The sequence below is a fragment of the Eurosta solidaginis genome, chromosome 1 (genome assembly GCF_040869045.1).
Source record: "Eurosta solidaginis isolate ZX-2024a chromosome 1, ASM4086904v1, whole genome shotgun sequence".
Classification (NCBI taxonomy): Eukaryota; Metazoa; Arthropoda; class Insecta; order Diptera; family Tephritidae; genus Eurosta; species Eurosta solidaginis.
The window spans coordinates 35890916-35918783 of record NC_090319.1 but is presented as its reverse complement, the minus strand read 5'-3'; the positions used below and the strand labels follow the sequence as shown (position 1 = coordinate 35918783).

The 27868-nt window shown below is 35.0% G+C and overlaps 1 protein-coding gene across 1 annotated transcript; it reads left to right on the top strand.

Annotated features, from left to right (window-relative positions):
* Positions 1–136: 136 nt before the first annotated feature.
* Positions 137–26070, top strand: Akt (Akt kinase). The gene is made up of 7 exons (XM_067786482.1): positions 137–669; positions 5684–5852; positions 6665–6862; positions 8778–9167; positions 9234–9467; positions 9530–9676; positions 21747–26070. The coding sequence occupies exons 1-7, from the start codon at positions 278–280 to the stop codon at positions 21825–21827; spliced, it is 1611 nt and encodes a 536-aa protein (XP_067642583.1). The 5' UTR covers positions 137–277; the 3' UTR covers positions 21828–26070.
* The last annotated feature ends 1798 nt before the right edge of the window (positions 26071–27868 follow it).

Below are 27868 nucleotides of genomic sequence, written 5' to 3'. Positions count from 1 at the left end.
CAGCAACAACAGAAGTAACAGCAACAGCAGCAACAATAATAATTTTGTTAGTACTAACATCAGTAACAGCACTAACGTCGCTATCACTACAAAAGAATCACCATCAATAGCAACAATAAGTTCAGCAACATTGCCACCCACACCTTACAACACTAATGCTAACAAACAAAAAATAAACAAACAACAATCGCATCAACATAAACGCTCTAATACAACAACAAGTACTTACTTTCTTCCGAACAATTCTAATAATAGTGGCAGCAACAATATACGCGCAATGGCTGCTAGTAGCACAACAACACCGAATAGCAGTAGCACAGCTGCACTTGGTACATCACCGACATATGAACCACTTGGCGGTGGTCCACATGCTGCCATCGTTAAAGAAGGTTGGCTACAAAAGCGTGGCGAACATATAAAAACTTGGCGTTCCCGTTATTTCATATTGCGCGACGATGGTACATTGATGGGTTATAAAAGTCCGCCAGTGAATAATGCACCCGCAGATCCATTAAATAATTTCACAGTACGCGGTTGTCAAATTATGACAGTCGATCGACCTAAACCGTTCACCTTTATTATACGCGGTCTACAATGGACGAATGTTATTGAGCGCACATTTTGTGTTGAAAAAGAGATTGAACGTCAACAGTGGACCGATGCAATCAGGTAAGATTTAGTACTACATATTTTTGCACACAAACATCTATGAACATACATAAAAGCAGCAGGAAAAATGATCAACAAATGTTTTTTTTTATGTATTTTCGTTTTTAGTTTAGACTGCTAGAAAACTAGATTAGAAAAACCAGCCCGGTCTCAGAATTCAGTTGAAGAACACGCTATTTAAGCTTAAATTCAATAAATTTGGCATATGCTGGGGCGTTTATAAAAAAAATCCCAGTTGGGGCGTTCTTCAACCGGCGTTTTTGAAACAAATTTTGAAATAGCGGTGTTTTTGAAAAATATTTTGAGATAGAACGTTTTCGTACTGGCAGCCGAGAAAGTGTGATATTCCATTCAGCCGTCGATTTATTACACTGTGCAACAACCGGCTGGGTATTGGACAAAACCCACTTTTTTGTAGAGATTGATGCTTATGTAGACAAAGTACTCTTTCCGTTTTTCGAAGTTAGCCTTCAAAAAATAGATATCGGCTTTCGAAGTTCGAAATTCTACATTTCGAAATTTTATTTTTTTTGTTAACGCGTTCAGCAAATTAAAAAAGTAAAAATGTGGTTGAAAAATTACAGTACGAGCAATTCCAGTGCAGAGTATGTGCAGACATTAAAGTAGTAGCCACTATTATGACTATCTGACTTTTCACCTCGTATAACAGCTGTTATACTAAATTTCTCAAAAAAAGAATTCAACCCTTCAAATAAGGGAAAAAGAGCGGACCACGACCACATTTTTACTTTTTCAATTTGCTGAACGCGTTAACAAAAAAAAAAAAAAATAAAATTTCGAAATGTAGAATTTCGAACTTCGAAAGCCGATATCTATTTTTTTTTAACTTCGAAAAACGGAGATAGTTCTTTTTATACTTAGCCTCAATCTCCTTTGTTGGTTTGGTCTAATACCCAGAAAAAAAGTTTATTCTGTCGCATAGTGTTATCTAAAAAAAAAATTGGAATAAATTGTATTAGTTGATGTGTTTTAGATATTATTCCGTGCATTTAATTTTATTTTTCAAACTTAAGAAAAATCGTTAAATTTTAAAGTTCGAAAAGTGCTAAAAAATCTTCATGAAAACTTCGAAATTTAAATAGAAGTTTGCAGTCTCAAAATTTGCATTGCCTTATGATACTTTTATTTTCGAAGGATAGATATTATTCCATATAAAATGTGTATAATTAAATTTTATGCAGAAGAAAGTCTGAAACAGCTTTCGAAAAAAAAATATATCGAAGTAAATTTGAGGCTACTTTTTAGGCTAAAATTGTTTCGACTACAAAATAACATGCAGCAGCGAACAAAAAAGTAGTTGTGGCAATTTATTTTTAAATTTTATTTTAAATTTTGAATTTCCCCATTTTTTTTGCGATATTTTATGAAAAAAAAAACAAACAAAAAAATTTACGAACAATGCAAAATAGTTTCAAAAACGTTTTCGAAAAAATTCTAGACTATTTTACGAAAATATGGACGTTTTTAAGTTTGGAGTATGCAGTAGTCTAGTAAATTATTTTTTTCTGAAATATGTTTTTGATTCTCCCCCATACAAAACGCGACCATTTTTTTTATAGAAAAGAAAATTTGTAAAGTTGTCAAAAATCAAAGCGAATTTTGAGAGACCTAAATATTTTACTTTGTAAGATTAAACTTGATTGGGCTACAAAACTGCATGCCCAAAAAAATTCGCAGAGCTCCATGAGGGCATCACATAGACTGATTGAGTCCGTAGTGTTACCAGAAATTTGTTTTAACGACCAAACTGAAAAACCCTATCAAAAATCAGGACCTATGTTTTAAAATAACTCCGTCCTTTTGGCAAATACTAGAAGCTTCCTAGGACTTAAGCCACTTGCTCCTTCTAGATCTGACAGCTGTATCACTCCTAATAGCTGCAGTCTTAGGCTGGCAAGTGCAGGGCACGAGCACAGAACGTGCTCGATCGTTTCCTCCTCCAACCCGCACTTCCTACATCTGCTATCACTGACCAAGCCTAATTTAAAGGCATGTGACGCCAGAAGGCAGTGTCCAGTCAGAATACCCGTCATGAGTCTACAGTCCTCTCTTTTTAATGATAGAAGCAACTTTGTTAGTCTAAGGTTGTAAGACCTACACATAATCTTCGACACTTTACAGCCCCGCGCTTAAACCCACGCCTTTCTCGCTTGGTCGATCATGTGCACCTCTCGCCTTCGCTTAATCTCGCCCAGTCTAATTGGGACGTCTACGGAGCAAGCTTCAAGGGATGCCCCCTTTTTAGCTAGTTCATCCGCTTTTTCATTCCCATCTATTCCCATATGCCCTGGGACCCAATATAGATGTATGCTTCTCCCTGTCCCGATTCTCTCCAGAGACTGCTTTTACTCTAACACGCATTTAGATGCTGTGCTATGCGAGATTATTGCCTTAATTGCTGCTTGACTGTCAATATAAAGGTTAACACGGTTGCAGCTTAAGCTATTCTCTTCCAGGGTTTCTACTGCTTTGGTTACGGCTAATACTTCCGCTTGGAAAACGCTACAGTAATCCGGCAGCCTGTAGGATCTGCTTATTTCCGGATCAGCACAATATACCGCAGACCCTACTCCTTCCACTACTTTGGAACCAAATGTGTACACATGTATCGCCTCGTCCGCCATTTGTGCACCCTTGCGCCAACCGTACACCTCTACTGTAGCCTTACGATCTCCCTCGAAGCGCAGATAGGGAATCATGTAGTCTGTTCGTCTTGTGATTGATGACGCTGTACTACTATGGCCATATGGTCGGCGCTAAAGCTGCCCAGAGGCACCGATCCTGGTTGCAGTTGTTAATGCTATGTTCTTTGCTACCAGGTCTTAGTTTGCTTAGTTTCAGTTAAAAAAATTTATGAATGGAATTTTCTTCAAAATATCGAAATAATAAGTAAAGAATTTAACTTACGAAATTTGAGAAAAAAACACAGCGCTATTTTTCTCTACGCTGCTATACATACTCAAAATGTCTCTGAAAAGTCCCAGTAAAAATTTCAAATTTCCAAAAAAAAATTTAACACTTCGAACAAAAATAAATGAACACATAAAACAGCAAAACAAGTTTGTTGATCTTTTTTTGTGCTCTTTTGTGTTTGTTGTTTTTGTTGTAGCAGTGCTTCGCCCCATCCAATAGGTGCGACCAAGGACGCAACAAATTAAATGGGGTTACACTGAAATGGCAGCCCTTGGTCGGGAAAAATCCCGAGTCGCTCCGGTACATAGAACCGGCTGCCTTGGGAAGCGCTCTTTTGTGTTCGCAACTGTTCTTTTCATATTCACATTCTTATATTTTATTGTCTTTAGTATAAACTTAACAGTAGGAATAAATTTGGTTAGATGTAGGGCTCAGTACGTAAATACACTTAAAAACATATCTGCGATTAAAAAATAGTAGTAATAAGTATAAGCAAATTCTTTTAGTTATTTGTTTTATTTGTATGCTTCTAGTTACTCGTATCGACAACAACAAATACGTTTATTTAAAAACATAAACTTTTCGTATTATTCGAAAATGATATTGTTGATAGAAAAAACTTAAAAAACTTAAAATACTTACATATTTCATATTTACCAAAAAATTTGAGGGTTCGATTAAATTAGAAACGTTTCGAAAATATTCAAAAATTGTTCGAAAATGTTTTTGAAATATCGTTTAATACAACAAAAATTATGTTTATCGATCGAGAAACTCGTGGCATTAACGAATTTTTCGAAAATTTTTCTGGAATTAAGTATAATAAAACAAGAAATATGCGTTAAATAGAATATTTCTTTTTACAATTAGACGTTGCTTTGATCTTGCAAATTAAAAATATTTTTTAAATTAAAACAATCTTATCTTAAGCAAGATGGCTTCAGAACGAAGTTGAAATATCGGTTAATACAACAACATATATATTTATTGAAGGATACAAAATATTTAATTATTTTTTACACGCGTGCATGAGTTTGCAAGTTCGAATAATTCATCAGAAGATCTTTAAACAACTAAAATTTTCGAACTGTTCGAAGAAGTCTTTGGAATATGGATTAATACAAAAAAAAAATATGATTATTGAAATACTCAAAAGATTTGATTTTTACTTATACGTGTGCATGAGCTCGTATATAAAAATAAAAATTTCACAAAGATTTCGAACTCGAATTTTGGATATTTTTCGAACATGATTCGAAAATTGATTTTTGTTTTGTTGAGCGAAGGAGTAGAATAAATTATTGCTAATGGTGCTTTTTATTTTTCTCCTATGCGTTTCGATATACTATTGCATCCTTCCGTCAAATTTTCTCCTTTCTAGAGTGAGAGAAAACCTAAAAATAAATTTTGAGAGAATTCATACTTTTACTTTGTCATTCGTTTTAGAATCGGAGTGCAAAACGGCATATTCAAAGAGTTTCTTAAAACTAAAAAAAAAAAACAACATTGAAAATTATCATTAACACATTTCCCGAATTTTTTAACACATTTTCGAAACTGGTTTGCATAAATTCCTTATAAAAGTCAATAAACTTTCTTTAAAATTAGAGAAAATAAAAAATAAGCACTTAACTGATTTAAGTTACAAATCATTTGTTGCTGCTATTTTTATTAACTCTCATTTTAATGTATATGTGACCCGGTCTATGAAAAGGTGGCTTATGACTCAGAAAAGAAATTACGAGAAACAGCTGTTTTTTTAGTCATAAGCCACCTTTTCATAGACCGGGTCACATATGTATATTAGACGGATTCATACAAAAAAAAAAAGCAAAAGATATATTTATGTGTAAAATTTAAGATCTTTAAATACAAGTCCTTAACTTATTCATTGTAAAGTTTTATCATATACAATTCACGATTAGGCCTTGTTATAATCACCCTATCCCTTATGACTATTAGTTACTGTACCTAATAATAGATTTGATAGAAGAATACGAAAGAAAAAAATAGTTGGTCAATAGAACATATTTAATTATATTTACATTCATTCATATATTTTTCATTACAATAACAACAGAAACGTATCGAGTCGGTTGAGTGAGTTGGGCGAAACCGCCATGTCACCGTCAACATCCACAGATATGTCTGATGTGGATATGGCATCTATTGCTGAAGTGGAACTGCGTAACAGTTTCTTGGTGCAGGGCACAACAACGAAGCGTAACAGTGGTGGGGTTAAGAAAGTCGTAAGTATGACAAAACTTCTTTAAAATAAAAAATAAAAAATGTTGATGAAGTAGTGCCGTTGTCAGCTATGAAATATCGAAAACTTATTTTTTCGAATTTCGAATACCTACAGTAACTACCTAAGAAGGGCAGAACCTTATAATACAGCTTGAAATTAGTCTTGCGGCTTCCATGAAAGGCATCCCTCTACCTGAAGATCACGTAGTACCTGTTATACCTGATGAACATTTCTATTAGAAGTTGCTTTGTGGCGTAACAAAAACTTTTCTCTCTAAAAAAAGGCGCCTCCTAATACACATGCACACATCTACATACATATGTAAGTGCATGTATATGGGGTATTCCATCCCATTTCGACCAATTTTGAACCCGACCCCTTTAGAATTGGCTGAAAGTTTTTCTTCTTTTTCTAGCTTACGAAAGACGTTTTTCAGAATTTTTTCAAATTTTTTCATCCAACTCAAAAAAAGTTATGAATTTTTAAAAAAACACCGTTTTTGTTTTCAAAATGCTATAACTTTTTCAAAAATTCAGCGTTTGGGATCATTTTTTTTTAATATGTTTTTAAATGTACTTTTCGGAAAAAATACAAAAAAAATTTTAAAGTTTTTTTTTTAATTTTTCAGTTTTTCGAGATTTTTCGAATTTCGCCATTTTTTTTCTCATAAAAAACTTCAATCAGTTCTGCATACAATCAATTCATATACGCATCTTCGTACTCCTTTTTACCGCAATAGAAATTCTGAAATATATATTTTTTCGATCACAGTCCATTTTACATTTGAGTAACATTTCTTCTATATTTTTACAGACTCTCGAAAATTTCGAGTTTTTAAAGGTGTTGGGAAAAGGCACTTTCGGCAAAGTGATTCTGTGTCGTGAGAAAGCCACAGCCAAATTATATGCAATTAAAATTCTCAAAAAAGAGGTAATCATACAAAAGGATGAAATAGCTCACACTATCACAGAAAGTCGGGTACTGCAAAATACGAATCACCCCTTCCTAATTGTAAGTAATTAAAAATATGAAATAATAAATTTAATAGACACCTCTTGAATAGATTTAATAAAAAGTAATAACACTAAAAATATTAAAAAAAATAATAATAAGAAAAAATATAAAAAATAATAATAAAAGACTAAAAAATAATACAATAAATAATAATAAAATAAAAAAATTGGAAAATAAAATAGAGCAAAATGTAAAAAAAATTAAAATGAAAATTGACAAATAACCATGAAAAAACATCAAAATGAATTCGTTAAAATAAAATAAAAAAATAATAAAAAAATAAACTAAAAAGCTGTCAGTGAGTTTTCTCTGTTTTTCTTATCGTTTAATTGGTTTAGTTTTGCTGTCGCTTTTCTTTGTTTGCGGACAAATGCCCCTTCAAATTAAATATAAAATTATTAAAAAACTTGACATATTAAAAAATTTCAAAATTGGAAAAATCAAATAAAATAACTATACTTACAAAAAATAACAATAAAAAAAGAAAAAAAAAAATAAAGACAACTCAGAAATGACAAAAATCTTCAAAAAAAGTTAAAGTAGGAAAAATATTAAAAGAAAAAAAAATATAAGTGGGGAAAATATTAAAATTAGCAAAGATATAAGTAAAAAAATATATAAAGTAATTTGGAAAAATTAATAAAATGTTAACAAATTAAAAAAAAAAAAACAAAAAATTTAAATAAAAAAATTAAAAATAAAAAAGTAAAATATTAAAAAAATTTAAGACTATAAAAATTAAATATTCAAAAATAAAGAAAATAAATATTAAAAAAACAGATTAAATATTAAAAAAAAAATATTAATAAAAATATTTAAATATTAAAAAAAAAACTAAATACTGAAAAAAATTTTATGTTAAAAAAAGTAGAATAAAATTAAAACTCAAAAAAACAATTTTTGAAAATTAAAAGATAAAAACAACATAAAAAAATTTAAAATTAACAAAAAAACTGAAAAAAAGTTTTAAATAAAAAAATAAATAAATAAAAAAAATAAATAAATAAAAAAAATAAATAAATAAAAAAAATAAACAAAAAATAAAAAATTTAGAAGGAAATTAAGAAGAATTTAAAAATTATAAAAAAAATAAAAATAAAAATATTTAAAAAAAATTTAAACCAAATTAAAATGTAAAATTTTAAGAAATTAGACAGAACTTAAAAAAATTGTTTTTAATAAAATGAAACAAAATAACAAAAACGACGGCGCATTTATAACTTAATTGTAGAAATCTAACGACCCGAGTTCGATACTCAGCTCTGGGAGGATATAATTTCTAATATGAAAATAGAAACATATCTGAAGAGGTCTTTGGCAGGGTCGGAATGGCTATAATATCAGCCAGTATTAATTTAATAAAAGAATTATTGCACAATACGTATAAAAATCAATTAATTTTATAAATGTACTAAATAATAAAAAAAAAATTGAATTAAAAGGTCAACAAAATAGTTAAACACTTAAAAAAAAAAAAATTATTAAAAAGTTTCAAAACGTTTCAAAGGTCATGAAGTAAATTATACTTAAAAAATTTATAAAATAAAATAATAAAAAAAGCAGAACTAAAAGTCAAGAGCCAACATAAAATCAATAAATATTACTAACAAATTTATAAAATAAAAATAATAGACCGATAAAAACAAAATAATTATTAAAAAAAAAAAAAATATATAAAAAAACGTTATGAAAGTAAAAAAAAACACTCAAAAGTAAGAAAATAAATGCAAAAAAATATGATTAATATTAAAAAAATATAAATATAAAAAAATATGATAAATGTAAAATAATATGTTAAATATAAAAAAAAATTATGAAAAATGTATATAAAAAAATATAAGTGAAAATATATTAAAGAAAAGAAGTGAAAAGTAAAATTGTATGTATTTTCTTCATTGTTTATTCCCCTTAGTCACTAAAATATTCATTTCAAACCAACGATCGTCTTTGTTTTGTGATGCAATACGTAAATGGCGGTGAGCTCTTCTTTCATTTGAGTCGTGAACGTCTTTTTTCTGAAGATCGTACGCGTTTCTACGGTGCCGAAATAATTTCAGCTTTGGGTTATTTACATTCCCAAGGCATCATATACCGTGATCTAAAACTTGAAAATCTATTGTTGGACAAAGATGGACACATTAAGATTGCTGACTTTGGGCTGTGTAAGGAAGATATAACATATGGCCGCACTACGAAAACGTTCTGTGGTACGCCCGAATATCTGGCGCCTGAAGTATTAGAGGACAATGATTATGGGCATGCAGTGGATTGGTGGGGTACTGGTGTCGTCATGTATGAAATGGTTTGTAAAAATGCGCAACCGTCTCGTACGCATTTATTAATTGCTTCTCATTTTTTTCCTTTTCAGATATGTGGACGTCTTCCTTTCTTTAATCAAGACCACGATGTTCTTTTTACACTTATTTTAATGGAGGAGGTGAGATTTCCCCGCACAATATCAGATGAGGCGCGTAGTTTACTTGCTGGCCTGTTGGCAAAAGATCCACGCCAGCGTCTGGGTGGAGGACAAGATGATGTCAAAGAGATACAAGCGCATCCGTTCTTTGCGAGTATTAATTGGACAGATTTAGTGAATAAGAGGGTAAATTTTTAACTCAAATATTTGGCTCCTGCAAATGTAAAAATAAAATATTTCCTTCTTAGATAACACCGCCCTTTAAACCACAAGTTGTATCCGATACAGATACACGTTACTTTGATACAGAGTTTACAGGTGAAAGTGTAGAACTGACGCCGCCAGACCCTGCTGGCACTTTGGGTTCGATAGCAGAAGAGCCACTTTTCCCGCAGGTGAGTTTTATTACTATCGATATTTTTTGTCTCAGAACGATGATGAATAGATCCCATTAAGTTAGGTATTCTCACTCATATATTAGGTGACATGCAATAGTGTCATGGGAATTAGAGTCAATTGGCATTATTTCTCTTTTGAAATACAATAATTGTCAATACCAGTCATTCCAAACCCGAAAGGGAATCAATGTCAGAATTATGTTAAGCCCTGACACATAAAAATTAAAGAATACAAAAAAAAAACAAAAAATTCACAAAGCAATTACAGAATATAAAAGTAAGCAAAGAAATAGAAGAAAAAAAAAATAAAATCAAAAGATTTAATACTTTAAAGAAAAGAAAATGAGAAAGAAATGAAAAAGAAAAATAAAAAAAAAGAAATTTATGGTAAAATAAAAATATAAGAAATAATAAAGTGAAAATAAAAAGTATAAATAAATAAAAAAATGAATAAAAGAATGAATAAACAGAAATAAAAAAAAAAAATAAATAAATAAATAAAAAACAAAAAATAAATTATTTAAGAATTAATGAGCTTAACACCGGTAAATAATAATTGTTATTCAATTATAATTGTTAATAATTGTTATTCAATTATTATTTTTGTTTATTAAGAAAAACTGAAAAGAAGGAAACATTTACTGGCATATTGCGATGACACCATTTCGAATGCCGCCACGTCATCATCGTCAGGCAATTTCGTAATGTTTTTAATTATTCCAACAGCTTTCACTGGGGATCGAACCATTGCCAAACTGCTGAAATCACAATCGCCTAACCATTGGGCTATTGTGTTGTATTTGGTTTCTTTGCTAATTTCAAAATAATAAAAAAATAATTGAATAACAAGCTCATTAATTCTTAAATATCTTAAGTAAAATTGAGCACACCATTACACATACAAACATAGAAAAAATAAATTAAAAAAAGTAAATAAACAAAAAACACTGGTTTACAGCCAAAATGCACCAGAGACGCCATTATGAAATTCCTATGTAAAATCACTCCCTGATTCCGAAAATTATTTTTAATTCTATGGTAACGTTTTTGAGATATTTACGAATAACGGGTTTTTTCAAAAAAAAAAGAAAAAAAAAAAAAATTGGGTCCATATGACGAATACTAACACATATGTACCAATAGGGTACTTAAGTGTTAAATGGATATATTTACTTGAGTGCTTATAACTTTTGTATCAGTCCATCGATTTTGTTGAATGAAAGCATATTTTTTTGTATCAGTCCATCGATTTTGTTGAATGAAAGCTTATTTTTCGCTTCCCAAGGCAGTCGGTTCTATGTACCGGAGCGACTCGGGATTTTTCCCGACCAAGGACTGTCATTTCAGTGTGACCCCATCTAATTTGTTTCGTCCCTCCCCCAAATTGTCATCTTCCCAGCAGCTCCTTGCAGCGGGACTGCCCCATATTCTCTTACTCCGGGAAGGCATCGAATCCAATCCGGGTCCATCTCCTGACCCCGGTCCTGAGAAATGGTTTTGCTGCATCTGCCGGAAAACAATCTTTTTAGGACGGTCATACTCTGCTCAGTGTGTCTCGTGCAAGGGATGGTTGCATCGGACAGGTTGTTCTGGGCTTGATCCCAAAACCCGACGTCCACGTAACTTTTATAAATCCTTTGTGGCTCCTTGCTGTTCACGCCCAAGGGCGTCCCGTAGTCTACGCCTAAGCGCCCCCCCCCCCCCCCCCCCTCCCCCACTACCTTCCAGCAGCCCCGCTGCTCAGCAAGCCACAACAAGTACCCGCTGCTGCTCGCGCCCCACGGCGCCAACAACTCAAACAGCTGATACCACTCATAACTACTACCCTCGTAGTAGGGTTGGTAGCAATGCTGAGCATCAGCCCCTGCCCCCGTCTTCTCCCCCCCCCCCCCCCCCCCTCTCTTTTCCGGCAGCAATCGTGCAGGTCAGGGAAACATACTCTTAGTTCCTACCTCCGTCACCGTCTGCCAGCACAGAATATATAGGTTTGCGACATCCGCCCAATGCAGCTCCTGCCTTGGGTGGTGCCACTTTCCTAGATGTTCTGGTCTCCGCGACGGCAACCCCCCGACGGGTTTCATCGCGCCATTATGCCAGGTCGCAAACCCAAAATCCGGGTACCCCAATGCTTGCCCAAGGACGCCCAGTCCCAGGCGTAGTCACCCGTCACTTACCCCCAGAGTGGCGACGTCTCCCCTTATGCACTTCATAATTCTGCAGTTAAACTGTAATGGACTAACGGAGATAGTCGATTTCATGAAGCGGCACAACATCCGCATTGCTGCGATTCAAGAGACTAAACTCACAGCATGATCTGCATTGCAGACCTGCTCTAGGTATAATGTCCACAGGAAATACCGCGAGAGCGGAAATGGAGGCGGTCTCGCGTTTATCATACACCACTCTGTGCAATATTATATATTTGATCCTGGCATCGACCGCAGGGACAATGTCTTAGAACGTCAAGGCCTATCTGTCCGGCCAGGCGATGCAAACCTAGAAATCATCAACATTTACATCCCTCATGCCACCTGTTGCCCCAGTGGATACCGCCCTAATATCAGGGCCTTACTCACTGGCAACAATCGCATTATCTTAGGCGATTTCAATTCCCATCATGATCTATGGCATTCAAACTTGCGGGCGGACAGTAGGGGTGAGATGTTGGCGGATCAATTAGAAGAAACGACGTTCTGCACAATAAACGGAGACGCCCCCACACGTATGGTAGGAAGCTGTCAGAGCTCGCCAGATATCTCAATCGTGAGCGCAGAACGCGTAAACTGCGTCAACTGGCAGCCGATGGTAACATTGGCATCCGACCACCTGCCCATACTTATTTCGCTTGAGCGTACCGCCGACTTCATCGTCACTGAAAAACGCACTTTCATAAACTTTAAAAAAGGAAAGTGGGAAGAATATAAATCCTCTACAGACAGCCGCTTTGCTGCCCTCCCTATCCCGACTGATGCCCGCCAAGGGGAGCGTGCCTTCCATAAGGTCATTAAATCCGCCTCGGCACATTTCATTCCCGCCGGGAGAATTCCCGAAATCCGGCCCCACTTCCCGGCGGAGGCCGCAAACTTAGCGAGAGAACGTGACCTTATAAGACAGCTTGATCCGGGCGACCCCCAAATAAGGGATATAAACCAACGCATCAGATTGCTTGTGGATGAACACAAGCGGGCGAAATGGGAGGAGCACCTAAGAGGTTGTAACCTCTCTACCGGTGTGGGTAAACTTTGGTCCACCGTAAAGTCCCTATCGAATCCGACTAAGCACAAAGACAAAGTTTCCATCGCCTTTGGCGACAAAGTGCTGTCGGACGCGAAAAAATGCGCGAGCGCTTTCTGCCGACAATATATAATGCATCCTACGGTCGACAAAGATAGACGGAGAGCCAATAGACACGCACATAAACACAAATTCAGCGCGTCACCAATCACTATCACCGCTAAAGAGGTTGAGGACGCCATTGGTCGAGCTAAACCATCCAAAGCAGTGGGCCCTGACGGCATAGCCATGCCGATGCTTAAAAGCCTAGGGAAAGAGGGTTTCAAATATTTAGCGCATGTCTTCAATCTGTCTCTTTCCACCTTTGTCATACCTGGGAAATGGAAAATGGCCAAGGTGGTCCCGCTACTAAAGCCTGGGAAACCAGCTAACATAGGTGAGTCGTATCGTCCGATATCGCTCCTATCGCCAGTGGTAAAGACGCTTGAAGCCATTTTGCTCCCTTATTTCCAAGCAAATTTGCAGCTAGCCCCTCATCAGCATGGCTTCAGAAAACTCCATAGCACTACCACCGCGCTAAATGCCATTAGCACCCAGATAAATTGCGGTTTAAATCAATACCCCCACCATAGAACAGTACTCGTAGCGCTAGACCTATCAAAAGCTTTTGATACGGTCAACAATGGCTCGTTACTGCAGGACCTGGAAGGGTCTACCCTTCCCCCATGTCTTAAAAGGTGGACCGCAAATTATCTGGGTGGTCGGCAGGCATCGGTGCAATTTAGAAACGAAACATCAAAACCAAGGAGAATTAAACAAGGGGTGCCACAGGGTGGTTTCCTATCCCCACTTTTGTTTAATTTCTACATATCTAAGCTACCTTCACCACCGAAAGGAGTCACAATCGTTTCCTACGCCGATGACTGCACAATAATGGCCACAGGCCCAGGCCCAAAGATCGATGCGCTATGCAATAAAATAAACGGCTACCTCCCTGATCTCTCCAGTTTTTTCGCCTCGCGAAACCTGGCATTATCACCGACTAAATATTCCGCTACCTTATTTACAACATGGACGTCCCAAATGTCGACCATTTTGAACATCCACTTCGATGGCACTACGCTACCGACTGTCCTACACCCCAAAATCTTGGGTGTGAAGTTTGATCAGGATCTACATTTTGGTGAGCACGCAGCCGCAATTGTTCCGAGAATTCAGAGCCGTAACAAAATCCTCAAATCCCTCGCTGGCAGTACTTGGGGAAAGGATAAAGAAACGCTCATGACTACATACAAAGCAATTAGCCAGCCGATTACGTGCTACGCGTCACCCATATGGTCGCCAAGCCTAAAAATCACCCACTGGAAGAAACTACAGGCCTGCCAAAATACTGCTCTCAGAATCGCCACGGGCTGTCTTCTTATGTCCCCAGAACACCATCTGCATAATGAGGCGAGAATACTCCCCATCAGGGAGAGAAATGAGATGCTGACCAAACAGTTCCTATTGAATACCCAGAAACCTGGGCATCCCAACAGACATCTGATTGATGAACCAGCACCGCCTAGGGGCTTAAGGAGTCATCTCCGTAAGCATTTCGAGGAAATGCGGCACCTGAGAACCCAGCCGTATGAAGTGAAAAAACACAAGCAGGTCCTTGGTGAACTCCATAAACAGGCGTCGGACCTTTATGCCGGGAATTGCCCGGTGAATCCAGTACTTAACGAAAATTATCCAAAACTCGCGCAAGAGGAACGCATACTCCCCAGGGAAACGCGTGTCACTCTTGCTCAACTTCGTTCTGGATACTGTAACAGGTTAAACTCTTACCTATCCCGAATCAACTCCGACATACAAAATATATGCCCCGCTTGCAATGTGTCCCCACATGACACCAACCATCTCTTCAATTGTAATGTGGAACCAACGCCTCTAACACCCCTTTCCTTATGGTCCACCCCTGTTGAAACGGCAAGTTTCCTTGGACTCCCGTTAGAGGATATTGATGACAATTTGTGATCGGTCGCGGCTATTAGGTGGGGCGAGCTTTGCTACAACAACAACAACAACAAAGCTTATTTTTTTTGTAATAAAACAGAGCTTAGAGAGACAAAAAAAATTTGCAAAAAAATAAATAGTTTTCGAAATCCTTCCTCGCAAAGTACAAATTTTTTTATATTTTTACAAAAAAAATTGAAAAAATCCGTAATGATTGTTCGTTACGAGCCCCTTCAGCCTCTTACTTAAGATGGGCTTGCTTAGCATGTTAGTAAAAGTGGTGTGTGCACTGGCGTTAGTACGGGAGCTTCAGCCTGGGGAGGGTTAGAAACACTTTTACCGAACCAAGCCACCATCTGTCAGCTCGGGGGCCGAACAAGAACTTAAAGGTTGCACACTAACGAAAAGCTACCGGAAAGCCTGAGTACCACCCACTATGCCTGGAAAACCCCATACCTAGCAGCGCGTATCTTATTTTGGCGGCTGTTCTTAACCCACCCTACCATGGCTTTAAAGCTGTTAATAAAGCCCCAATAAATCCACCCACACTAACTATGGAATCAGACCAACGCAATTAAGTTTAAAATTCCATAATTACAAATATTTATTAAAGCTCAATTCATTCTTCTTATATTCTAATAGAAGCTTCAAAATAGGTATAATGCTAACACTAAGATTACAATTAATCCTAAAGTACTAACATTTATTTGTTTGGGGGTATCAATCAGCTGACCAAAACCAACCTACCTCAACCATACATACATAAGGTATTCCATAGGCTAACGACCTTGTCATTCTCGTAGACTTGTGACTTATTCAGAAAAAAAATAATAGAGAGGGAAGAAAAACCCACTCTAACTCCCTTTGGTTTGCTAAGCAGAGATCTCAGCAATCCATTCAAAGATAGAAATTAATGATACAAAAAAAAACTAAGTTGACGTGCATATATAGATATGTATGAACTTATGTGCAATTTGGCGCACGCAAAAAAAACAAAAATATAATGCATCTACGTACATACATAACTAATATGTATGTAAGTACATGTGTAACTAAGCACCTCCTTCTCTGGTTATGCTAAAATAGTTGGTGGACAAAATGACTTAAATTCACTTACATGCTTTTGTCGTTATGTACCCATTTGCTTAGTCCAACGCTGTCCCACGAAGCGAAGAAGATCTTCCTTGCTTTGTATGAAGCGGCTGGTACGCGATCGTAAGCTTAACCCTATGGAAGAATCGTTAGGGATAGGGAAGATTTCATCCAAGCTGTGTGGCGGTCAGTTTGGTAGGGGCATTCCAGGTCAATCGAAAATGAATACTCGAAGCTTTCGGCATGGAAACAACAAAATCAAAAATTAGAAAAACACTCGAAAATGGATTTTGAGATAAACTAGTTTGCCAGAACTTCACAAAGGTGTTAGATAATTACACTATCGGTTGGTTTGCTGACATACAGACGAGCCAAAACCACAGTTCCAGATAGCTAACATCCAAACGCTCATGAAATCTGCAAAATCTTAACTCCTATAAGGTATCTTCGAATAGGTACAGTAGCTTCAGCGGTCAGATCCGTAGACATCAAGCCTTTAGGGTTCTGCAATTCCAGCGTCAGCCCTGAGCTACTCTGACTACCTAGACATGGCTTCGAAAAACTATCAATTAAATTGGTCAAAACAAAAAGCATTTAGCTAAAGTTTCGCGCTTCCAATCAATCGACTTTGGTTCACAAAAAAAAATAAAAAAGATCATATAGAATTTTTCAAGAAAACGAACAGACAAAAAACGAATATTCCAAGAGGGAATAATTGGTAGGGACCAAAAGACTTCGGCGAAAACCTAGTACGCCTCCGGTCGTCGGTCAGTCAGGTCCCTGCTCGGGCGCCATTTTCTGTTACGTGCCCCTTCGGGTTTCTCTCGAAAAAGTAAACAGAAAGTGGGTAAATGGAATGAAAAGTTATGACATTTTGTGGAACTAGGTCAGTTTTAGCAGCGATCATATGGTATTCTATGTAAACGTACATAGAATAATTCTGCTAATAACAGGTTGTTTAACATATTTGCATATAAAAAAAATTGTTCTTAATCAAATTAAATATCCGACGGCAAATTTGAGATCTAGGTTGAAGGTAAGTAAAAAGAGTAGCTTAACTGGAAGTATGAAGATACTTGGTATATCTTAAGGGTAAGTAGTAAACTAATGTATTAACCGTATATTTAATTTCAAATTCATTTCAGCTTAAGTAAAATTTTAAATTCGTTTTTTTCCTTTTTTTTTTTTTTTTGATAAATATATGGTTATACCTATCCACCTGTGTAATTAACATGCAGCAACATAGTTACAAACTAATACGTCTTTTTAGCTAGCTTTACGCAAGGGAACTGAGTCTTTAGGTTCAAAGGTAGGTATTACTAAGTTAAGTTAGGTTAGGATCATTTTAGATCAGCATGCTAACCATCTTTCTAGATGCATATGCACTTTTAAATCTATTTACTGTCCTACTTCTTTTCTAGCGACCACGCATCGCTAGAACATTGAATTATGGGAGTTAAAGTAAATTGATTATTTTATGTATGATTGGGTTTCATAATTTGCGACTATATAACTTGATGTATTTTAAGCGCCTAATTGGATCAGGTTTTGAGGGGTTAGCCGCATGCAACTCGATGGGGGCTCCTGCACCCGTCTTCCAGCGTTCCGCTCGCTAATCTTCTCCAGTGTATGCGGAGTAGGTATTTGTCTGCAAGGGTACCGAATTTTAATTCCCATTCGTTGTTTAAAATACTAACACTACCCGTCAGCACTAAACTACACGGACACTATGTTATAGGATGTCACTGCGTTCTTACCTAATTTCTGGGCCGGATCTTTTGCAGGAATTGATTTTGTGTTGGTATGTTCGATCTACCGTGGGTAACGTCCTACGAAAACACTCGCGAATTTAGACGCCTTACTAGATTTAACTTAAAATTGAACACTCGACCCGGACTTAAATTTCTGCACCAGATGTTTACCGCACGGTAGTTCCTCAGGAAAAGAAAGAGCTGAGCTCCGGAAATCGCTCAAGACCCATATGGTTATCATTGACGACTTGATTATCGATATATGTATTTTGTTATCAAAAATCATATGCAAGCATTGACAGACGGACGGAAGTTGAGTTTAGACTAGTGTTAGATAATACAGAGTGTTACAGAGTCATGAAACTTGTAATAAGAAAAATCAAAAGCATAAAAAGAAAAAAAATTTAAATGAAAAGATGGAAAGTATGGTTGGTGCTGAAGTGTTCATATACCCAGGGTACATATACCCCCCCACCTAGAGTGTTGGTGCGGTTGGTATCTTTCCTCTGTCTTTTTGGATGTCCTTTTGGTTATAAATAGCTCGTTTGCCTGTATCTACGTCTTGCAATTCATATAAACAATTGCCGGTTTGTGCAACAACGGTTGCTTTTACGAATTTAGGGGCAAACTTGGCACAAAATTTCTTTGAGGCGTCACTCAGCACAAAATTTCGTCTATAGACCGAGTCTCCAACCTTAAATTTTTCTGCAGAACTTCGCAAGTTATATCTTTTTGCTGACGATTCGAACGCTTTTTTAATATTTTCACCTATAGACTGCCGTATTAACGCCAGTTTGTCTAATCTATCTACGACGAGACCTTCGAGGGACCCCAATTTTCGAAAAAGCGGATACTCGTCACCATGAGCCGGCATCTGCTGACCGAAAAGGGCATAGTAAGGGGTACAACCTATGGACTGGTGAACAGAACTCCTCAATGCCTCGGCAATGCTTGGCAAGTGTTTGTCCCACAGAGCCTGGTCATCTTTTAAGTAAGCCCTTATTCCTGCAATTATGGACCGATTAACCCGCTCGCTGGCATTCGCTTGAGGACTGTATAAGGCAGTGTAGACATGTTTGATACCCCGTTCAGCAAGCAAATTATTGAACTGGGATGACTTGAATTGTTTCCCGTTGTCACTTAAAATTATTTCGGGTGTTCCGAAAACAGCAAACACACTTTCCCGAAGAAAATCGCATATCCCAAGAGCATTAAAATTCTTTACGGCCTTGAAAAGAGGAAATTTGGTATAGTGATCCAAAACAATAAAGATTCCGATATTACCTTGCTTTGAACGGGGATATGGACCGAGAAAATCGACGTAGAGTTTTTGAAAAGGACGCTGAACGGTGTATTGTGCGGACATAGGGGATCGCAGCGTAGCGTTTGATGGCTTCGAGGTTTGGCAGGTTTCACAACTTCGGATGTAGTCCTTTACGTCAACCGTCATGTTTGGCCAATAAAAGTTCATTCGAAGCCTTTCTAAGGTTTTTGCTATTCCTCCGTGGCATTTGTTAGGCGGGCGGTGAGCATTCTGTATCACGTTCTCAACCAAGCGTTTCGGGATCCATAGTTTCCAGTTGTATACCTCCCGCTCCGGGTTACCGTTGGGACATTCGGTCCTTTTATAGACCCGGTCATCAACTATTTGCAGATCTGGTAGTCTACTTTGATTGTTTTTAATATGAACTATTAATTTCTTGTACTCTTCGGACTTAAACTCGGACGATTCTATATCAACTATCGGACGGACCTCTAACTCATTGATTTCTTTGAAATTTTGACGGGATAAGGTATCCGGCACTACATTTAAAGAACCCTTTCTGTGCTCTATTTTGAATCGATAACCTTGAAGTTTCAATGACCATCGTGCTAGTCGGGTGGATAGGTCGCTTTGGTGCATCAACCACTGAAGGCTGGCATGGTCAGTCACAATTGTAAAATCTTGCCCTTCAACATAGGCTCTGAACTTTTTTAAACTGAGCATAGCTGCAAGGCATTCTAGCTCCGTAACGCTGTAATTGCTTTGAGCCTTGTTGAGTTTTTGGGAGAAATATGCAATTGGGACTTCGATACCTTCTTCATTCTGCTGCGCCAAAACCGCACCAACACCAAGCTTAGAGGCATCACATTGAATTATGAATGGCTTTGTATAGTCAGGACTGGCTAAGACAGGGGCAGAACATAATACCTGTTTCAAAGTATCAAACGACTTCTGGGCTTCATCATTCCAAGTGAAATTTTTGTTTTTCTTTAATAAGTTAGTCAAGGGGGTGGCAATGGACGCAAAGTTATCTACGAACCGACGGTACCACCCGGCCATTCCAAGGAATCGCCGAACTTGTTTAACGGTAGTGGGTACTGGATAATTGGTAACGGCGGAAATCTTCTCCGGGTCGGTTCGAAGAGTGCCATTACCCACAATATATCCCAAATACTTCACCTCACTGATGCAAAACTTGCTCTTCTCTACGTTAATGGTTAATCCAGCTTTTCTTAACTTGTGAGCAACGTCGGACATAATGGACATATGGCTATCAAAATCTTCGGACAGTATAAGCAGGTCGTCTAAATACACAAAAACTTGATTTTTTAATTTGGGTGGAATGACGCGATCCATCAAGCGGCAAAGTGCTTGAGGGGCGTTGCATAAGCCAAAGGGCATTACACAGTATCGATACAACGGACGGTTGGGGACAGTAAAACAAGTATGATCCCTAGATTTCTCGGACAGGGGGATTTGCCAAAAGGCTCTACGCAAATCTAGTGAAGTTATGTATTTTGCCTTTGGTATCCTGCTTAGTATACCATCTATATGCGGGAGGGGGTAAGCGTCCTTAACGGTTACGCTGTTTATCTGCAGGGTCTGGCAAAAAGTGTTGTATGCACAGTTTATAGCAAATTTTATTACCTTTTAAAAGCTTCAAACCGTTTTGGAATTGGTCAATTCGTTCTTGAGATATATATGATTAAGTAAACCCAATTTTTTTTTTTGAAAAAACCCGAATTCGTAAATATCTCAAAAACGTTACCATAGAATTAAAAATAACCCTGATTTTCGGAATCAGGGGGTAATTTTACATAGGAATTTCATAATGGCGTCTCTGGTGCAGAAAAAAAAATTGGAATTTGTGATCCAGTGAAATTAATGCACAAACACAAAAATAATTAAATAAATAAATAATCATAATTAAATTAATGAAAAAAATAAGTAATTGAATAAAAAAAAATATATAATTAAAAAAATTTAAAAAAATAAAACAAATAAATAAATAAGTAAAAAAAAAAACAAAACAAAGTACAAAAAATAAAAATAAAAAATTAAGTAATAAAAAAAAAATAAAAATAAAAAATTAAATAATAAAAAAAAATAAAAATAAAAAATTAAATAAATAAAAAAAATATAAATACAAAAAGAAATAAATAAAAAAAAAATGGAATAAATTATTAAAATAAAAAATAAATACATAAAAATATAGAACTATAAAAAAATAAAAGAAAAAAATTAAAAAAAACTAAGAAAAAATAAATTGAAAAAAAAAAGAATAAAAATAAAACAAAGTAACATAAAAAATAAAAATGAAGAAATTGAAAAAAGTAAATAAATTTGAACTAAAAATAAAAAAAAGAAATAAATCAATAAATTTAAACCTAATAAATAAATAAAATTAAAAAGATATACATATTAAAAAAAATAAAATTAAACAAACAAACAAAAATAAAGAAATAAAAAGTATATAAAATAAAAGAGGAAAAACATTAAAAACTAAATCAATAAAATAAAAAGAAACCTATTAAGTTTAAAAATTATGACAAAGAAAAGTTTAAATAAAAATAGAAATAATTTTGATTATATGTTTTTATTAGAAACATTTTAACTTATGTCAAAGTTCTTACCATTTTTATAATTTAATTATTAAAAAAACGTATGTAAATTTCCTAAATAATAATGGTTTCTTTTCCTCTTAAATCTCCATATTTAAACAAAACAGTTCAGCTATCAAGATATGGCATCTACATTAGGTAATTCATCGCACATCAGCAGTTCGGCTGGACTTGCATCAATGCAATAGAATCGAATAAAATACCAACGACGTTGCGATCGGTTACGTCGTCACCAATATATTATTGATCGTCCTTATGATCATTACTGCCATCATCGTCATCAGCAGCACTACCAACATTATCATTATTGTGATTATAATTATTGTGACAAGCAACAATATTATCTAAGGCAACAGTTACTACTAATACAGTTGAAATGGCAATATAAGCAACAACAACAACAACTCCACAGCAACAGCAACAACAGCAGGAGTAGAAGCACCAGCAGCAACAGTTACTACGGGCATTCGATAACGCAAACGAAACAAATTATTTGTTATTGTCACAATTGCTTTAGTCACTGTCACTATCACTGTTGCCTCTGTCAAGATTATATGCTAATATAAAACCAAAATACTGTTAACACACATGACTTGCCGTTGTTATTGTACGCTTTAGTGGCTTTTGTTGATGCTGTGTATGCAAATATCATTTTTGTTTTGTCGAAAGGGAAGATCAGTCGTGTTTTGAAATTTGGTCGCTGTACGTGTACGTTTGCTCTGGTAATTGCGGCAGCAACGCAGAGAATGTCTAAATTTAAGTTCATGGTTGTAGCAGCAACAACAACAACAAAAATATGCAGAATACAAATTGGTAGTAATGAAAGTAAGGTGCGCACAGCCGCATCAGCAATATCAACAGCAACAGCAACATATTTTTTGCAGCAAAACAGCATAAATAATGATACTAAATAAAGTAATAATAATAATTATAAATATTAAAAAATGAAAGTTTCAAATGCTAAAATGCACACGTACATTTATACATATATATACATATAAATAAAATTAATTATTAAAATATAATAAACAGCAACAATTACTGCTATAACTACCAATATACATATTAGTACATACATACATACTTGCTACTACAACAACTACTATTAAATAAAAATAAAACAAGGAAACAAAACAAAATAAGCAAATATAATTTATTTTTTACACTACAATTACAATTAAAATAACATTAACAAAAACAACAAGAGCAAAAAAAAAAAACTCAGAAAGAAACAAAAAAAATAAATAAAAACGGAATATATAAATAACTAAGTACTACAATTTATTACTATATACATAAAAAAATGATATATATATATATATATATATACATATATATATGTATACCAATATATATATATATATAATATAACTGCGAAATGGTTAAAAGTTAGTTATAAACAAAGTACTATACATATATTATAAATAAAAAATTATAAAAAAAAAAAAAAAATAATAAGCTTAGTTAATTTAATTACTCCACCTTTTATTTCTTTACTGTTACTATTACATACATACCCTATTACTGCTCTTGCGAAAATTCAATAATGGCAACTGAGATGTACAAGAAAATAAAAACAAAACTGAATTTGAGTATGTGCATTAGGGCGAGTCAAATTGAATGGGGAAAAATGGGGGAAAAAAACTTCAGTTGCACATCCAGTTTCTGAATCTATGGGTCATAAATACTGAGTAATATTGTCCATGGGACCATAAATCTAAAATGAATTTCGAGCCTCCCTATTTTATTAGAAAATTTTATATCCCAATCCGAATCCGAATTTGACATTTATTTTCATGTATTTTATTTGTGAGAGCCGCTATTCGGATTGCGATATAAAAGTTTCTAACAAAATTAGGGAGGCTCGAAATTCATTTCAGACCTATGGTACATGGACAATATTACTCAGTATGACCCATACATTCAGAAACTGGATGTGCCTTTTCAACAATAAATTTGACCCACCCTAATGTGCATGTACATACTTATATTAAACATTTTTTTTTTGTTCTCCAAAACTTTCTACATATATGTAGATACCTAGTTTTTTTGCTTTTGAGTTATTCTATGTCAAATAGAACAATGGTTGGGATTAGAGATCGCTTATGCTTGCCTACAAAAATTTTTTCGGTTTCGGTTAGATTTCCCAATCAAAATAATGGAATAGACGAGGATAACGAAGCACTGCTACAACAACAACAACAACGAGCATAACAAACAGTGAGAAAAAGTTTAAGAAATGCAGCGGCTGCTTAACTGGGCATTTAAAAAACATAAAGAGATTTTTAAGTTTTTCGAAGTTAGCACGCAAAGCGTAGTAGAGCGCTTTCGGATTCGGTGGCACACACCTTTGTTTTGCAGGCTTGCTTCGAAAAACGTATAAATTACTTTTTCATCTATCTTAACAAAAAAAAAAAAATTTTTTTTGGACCAATAATGAGTAAAAATTAATAACTACTTTGTGCTTTAAAAAACTTCGGTTCGTCTGTGTTGAAGTCAAAACTCTGTACTACTTTCTTGGTTTTTCAATTTAATAACAATTAAATATTTCGAAACATGCTTTTTGCTGTGTAAATTATTCTCGTTTAGTTAAAACGGTTACTTGATATCGGACCTTTTTGAAATTTGAAACACGAATTAATTTTGAAAACTTGTTTCTAATAAAATATGTTAACAAACTAGAAAGGTTTCTAAAGATTTTAATAAGCACTCATTTTCGAAGTTTTAAATGTATTTTTGGTGCAAATTTGTGAAATTGTCTTTTTTCGTTTGGGAACATTTATTGTTTTAATGAAAATATGTTATTAAGAAACGCTACGAAATTTTCAGAATCCTTTAAAGAGTTGTATGGGGTGAAGCACTGCTAAAACAACAGTTTACGGGGCAGTTTTCATATTACTAGAAAATTTTAAATGACGTTCAACAGCCGTATTCAAACAGTTCAGTTTCGACTTCCGAAAGTGCGAATATGCCTGTAGAGTTTTCAAAGACGTGCTTTTTATACCGATAGTATAAAATGAACATTTCAGTTTTGAAAAACGGTATGTTAAAACTATAGAATCTAATATCTCAAGTCCTAATTTGAAAACTTTTGTAAATTTTGTCAAAAATATCAGTTTTTGAGTTGAGAAAAAGGTTGTAGTATGACTTGAAAGGCAGGACCAATAACACTATGCGACAACAATAACACTTAAGCGCAACATCAGGCACAATTCTGTGGAAAAATTCATATTAGAAACATATAGAAAAACAAAAGCGTTCCTTAAGACACACAAAGACGACGTAGTCATCACAGACAGCGACAATCGAAACAAAACAATAGCACTCTACAAAATGGACTACAACACTAAAATGGAAAATCTACTAGGAGACAAGAATACTTACAAAGTAGTTAGAGGCGATCCAACAAACACAATACAAAGGAAAAACAACAACATAGTATACGAACTATATAAAGGCAAACACATAAGCTTAAGAGAAAAACAACAATTGACTAGCACGGCAGCAACTGCCCCTCGTTTATATGGGCTACCAAAAATCCACAAACCTGAATGTCCACTACGTCCAATTGTTTCGTGCGCCAATGTCCCATGTTATCAGCTGTCCAAATTTATATGAAAAATACTGATATCGTTGATTTCGCCTGAACTCAACATTAAAAACTTATATGAATTAAAAGAAAGACTAAGCAATATAAATGTTTGTGAAAAAGATGTGTTAGTGTCGTTCGATGTTGTCTCCTTGTTCACCAACATACCAACAAATTTAGCGCAAAAATCATAATGCGGAAATGGGAAGAAATAGCAAAAAACGACTATATGAAAGAGCAAGTTCCAAAGCATTAGATTTCTGCCTCAAAGATAACAATTACTTCACGCACAACGACAAGGTGTATACACAAACTTATGGCATGCCCATGGGCAACCCCCTCTCCCCCACTATTGCCGACATAGTCATGGACGATGTACTTAACTTCACATTCATGGAACTCCAAAAACAACACGACATACAAATCAAATTTCTAGTCAAATACGTAGACGACATCTTCGCGATTATTAAAAAGGACGACGCAAATATAATTTTAGATATACTCAACAAATACCACAACAAGTTAAAATTCACTGTAGAGAAAGAAGTAAATGGCAGTATCCCTTTCTTGGACACCCGCATTCACAACAACAACAATAATTTGATTTTAGATTGGTACTCTAAACCAACGGCTTCTGGGCGCCTAATTAACTATTTTTCTTAGCCCTGTAAATATAAAATTACTACAGCAAATAATTTTATACATAAAGTATTATCAATAAGCCATCAACAGTTTTATGAGACCAATGTAAGAAAAATTAAAAAGACGCTTAAAAAGAATAACTACCCTGACTACTTAATAACCAATCTAATAGACAAAAAACTAATGGACATAAAAAAACACAACAAAACAAACCCCAAATATAGACAACCAAATAAAACGATACTTTAGTGTCACATACATTCCCAGGCTGACAGAAAGTCTCGCACATGATCATAATAATAAGAAAACGTCCCACACAACATTGACATTTAAATCGAATTGCACTCTAGCGACGTGTTTCACAAAAACAAAAAGCCCTATAGATATCCAACAACAAAGTAATGTAGTATATGAAATACAGTGCAAAGGCAACGACAGCGAAAACTGCAACAAAGTGTATATCGGCACAACTAAAAGAACATCGGCGGCCGTGGTGTGATGGTAGCGTGCTCCGCCTACCACACCGTATCCCCTGGGTTCACACCCCGGGCAAGCAACATCAAAATTTTAGAAATAAGGTTTTTCAATTAGAAGACAATTTTTCTAAGCGGGGTCACTTCTCGGCAGTGTTTGGCAAGCGCTTTGGATGTATTTCTGCCATGAAAAAGCTCTCAGTGAAAACTTATCTGCCTTGCAGATGCCGTTCGGAGTCGGCATAAAACATGTAGGTCCCGTCCGGCCAATTTGTAGGGAAAATCAAGAGGAGCACGACGCAAATTGGAAGAGGAGCTCGGCCTTAGATCTTTTCGGAGGTTAACGCGCCTTACATTTATTTTTTATTTAAAAGAACACTAGGTACGCGATTAGCTGAACACGAAGCCGACATACACAAACAAAAACAAAGCACAGCTTTATCTCAACACGCGGTAACAAACAACCATACAGCTGACTTTTCAAATACAAGAATATTGGACAAAGATAAAAGAGAAAAAACGAGATACACCATAGAGAGCCTTCGAATACTTCAAAAAAGAGAACATACGATTAACGGAAGAGAAGACACTGACAATATTGCCGGTTCATATTTATTATGTTTATAACATTTATAGTGACAAGTTTACCACAAAAAACGATGGTATCGATTTTTGATTCAGTTTTAATAGTTTAATGGTTTTCACATATTTTAATAATTAAATCAACACATTTTTATGTAAGTAAGTGCAAAATTAACATTATTGTCAAGTGTAATTTTTGTTTTATGTGTAATCATGTTCACCGTCTCCTTACATATCTCTATATACATATATGTATGTAAAATAATACACAAAACTTATTTATGTTTTTGTAATGTTCGCTTTATTTTATTAAATAAATAGAGATATCTTAACTCCTGATGATGCCAAGGAAATTTGGCGAAACGTTGAGTTAAAAGGTGGAATAAGTCTCTTTTATTCGCATTATCAACAATTAGATCAGAAAAGCTTATAAAAATTAAAAATTTCTATTCGACAAAATCAACTTTTTTCTGGGTATTAGACCAAACCAACATTTTTGAGAAGATTGAGGATTAAGTATAAAAAGTACTATCTCCGTTTTTCTAAAAATAGATATCGGCTTTCGAAGTTCGAAATTCTACATTTCGACATTTTATTTTTTTTTGTTAACGCGTTCAGCAGATTAAAAACGTGATCGTGGTTCGCTGTTTGCCTTTATTTGAAGGGTTGAATTCTTTTGTTGAGAAATTTAGTATAAAAGCTGTTATACGAGGTGAAAAGTCAGAACTTAATTTTTTTCATATTTTCGAAGCTCTGACTTTTCACCTCGTATAACAGCTGTTATACAAAATTTTTCAAAAAAAGAAAAAAGGCGGACCACGACAATATTTTTACTTTTTTAATTTCCTGAACGCGTTAAGAAAAAAATTAAATTTCGAAACGTAGAATTTCGAACTTCGAAAGCCGATATCTATTTTTTGGGGGCCAACTTCGAAAAACGGAG

Coding starts and splice junctions, on each gene's coding strand:
- Akt (XM_067786482.1), top strand. CDS start 278: ATGGCTGCTAGTAGCACAACAACACCGAATAGCAGTAGCACAGCTGCA. Junction 670..5,683: donor CAGTGGACCGATGCAATCAG/GTAAGATTTAGT, acceptor CAATAACAACAG/AAACGTATCGAGTCGGTTGA. Junction 6,863..8,777: donor CGAATCACCCCTTCCTAATT/GTAAGTAATTAA, acceptor TATTCCCCTTAG/TCACTAAAATATTCATTTCA.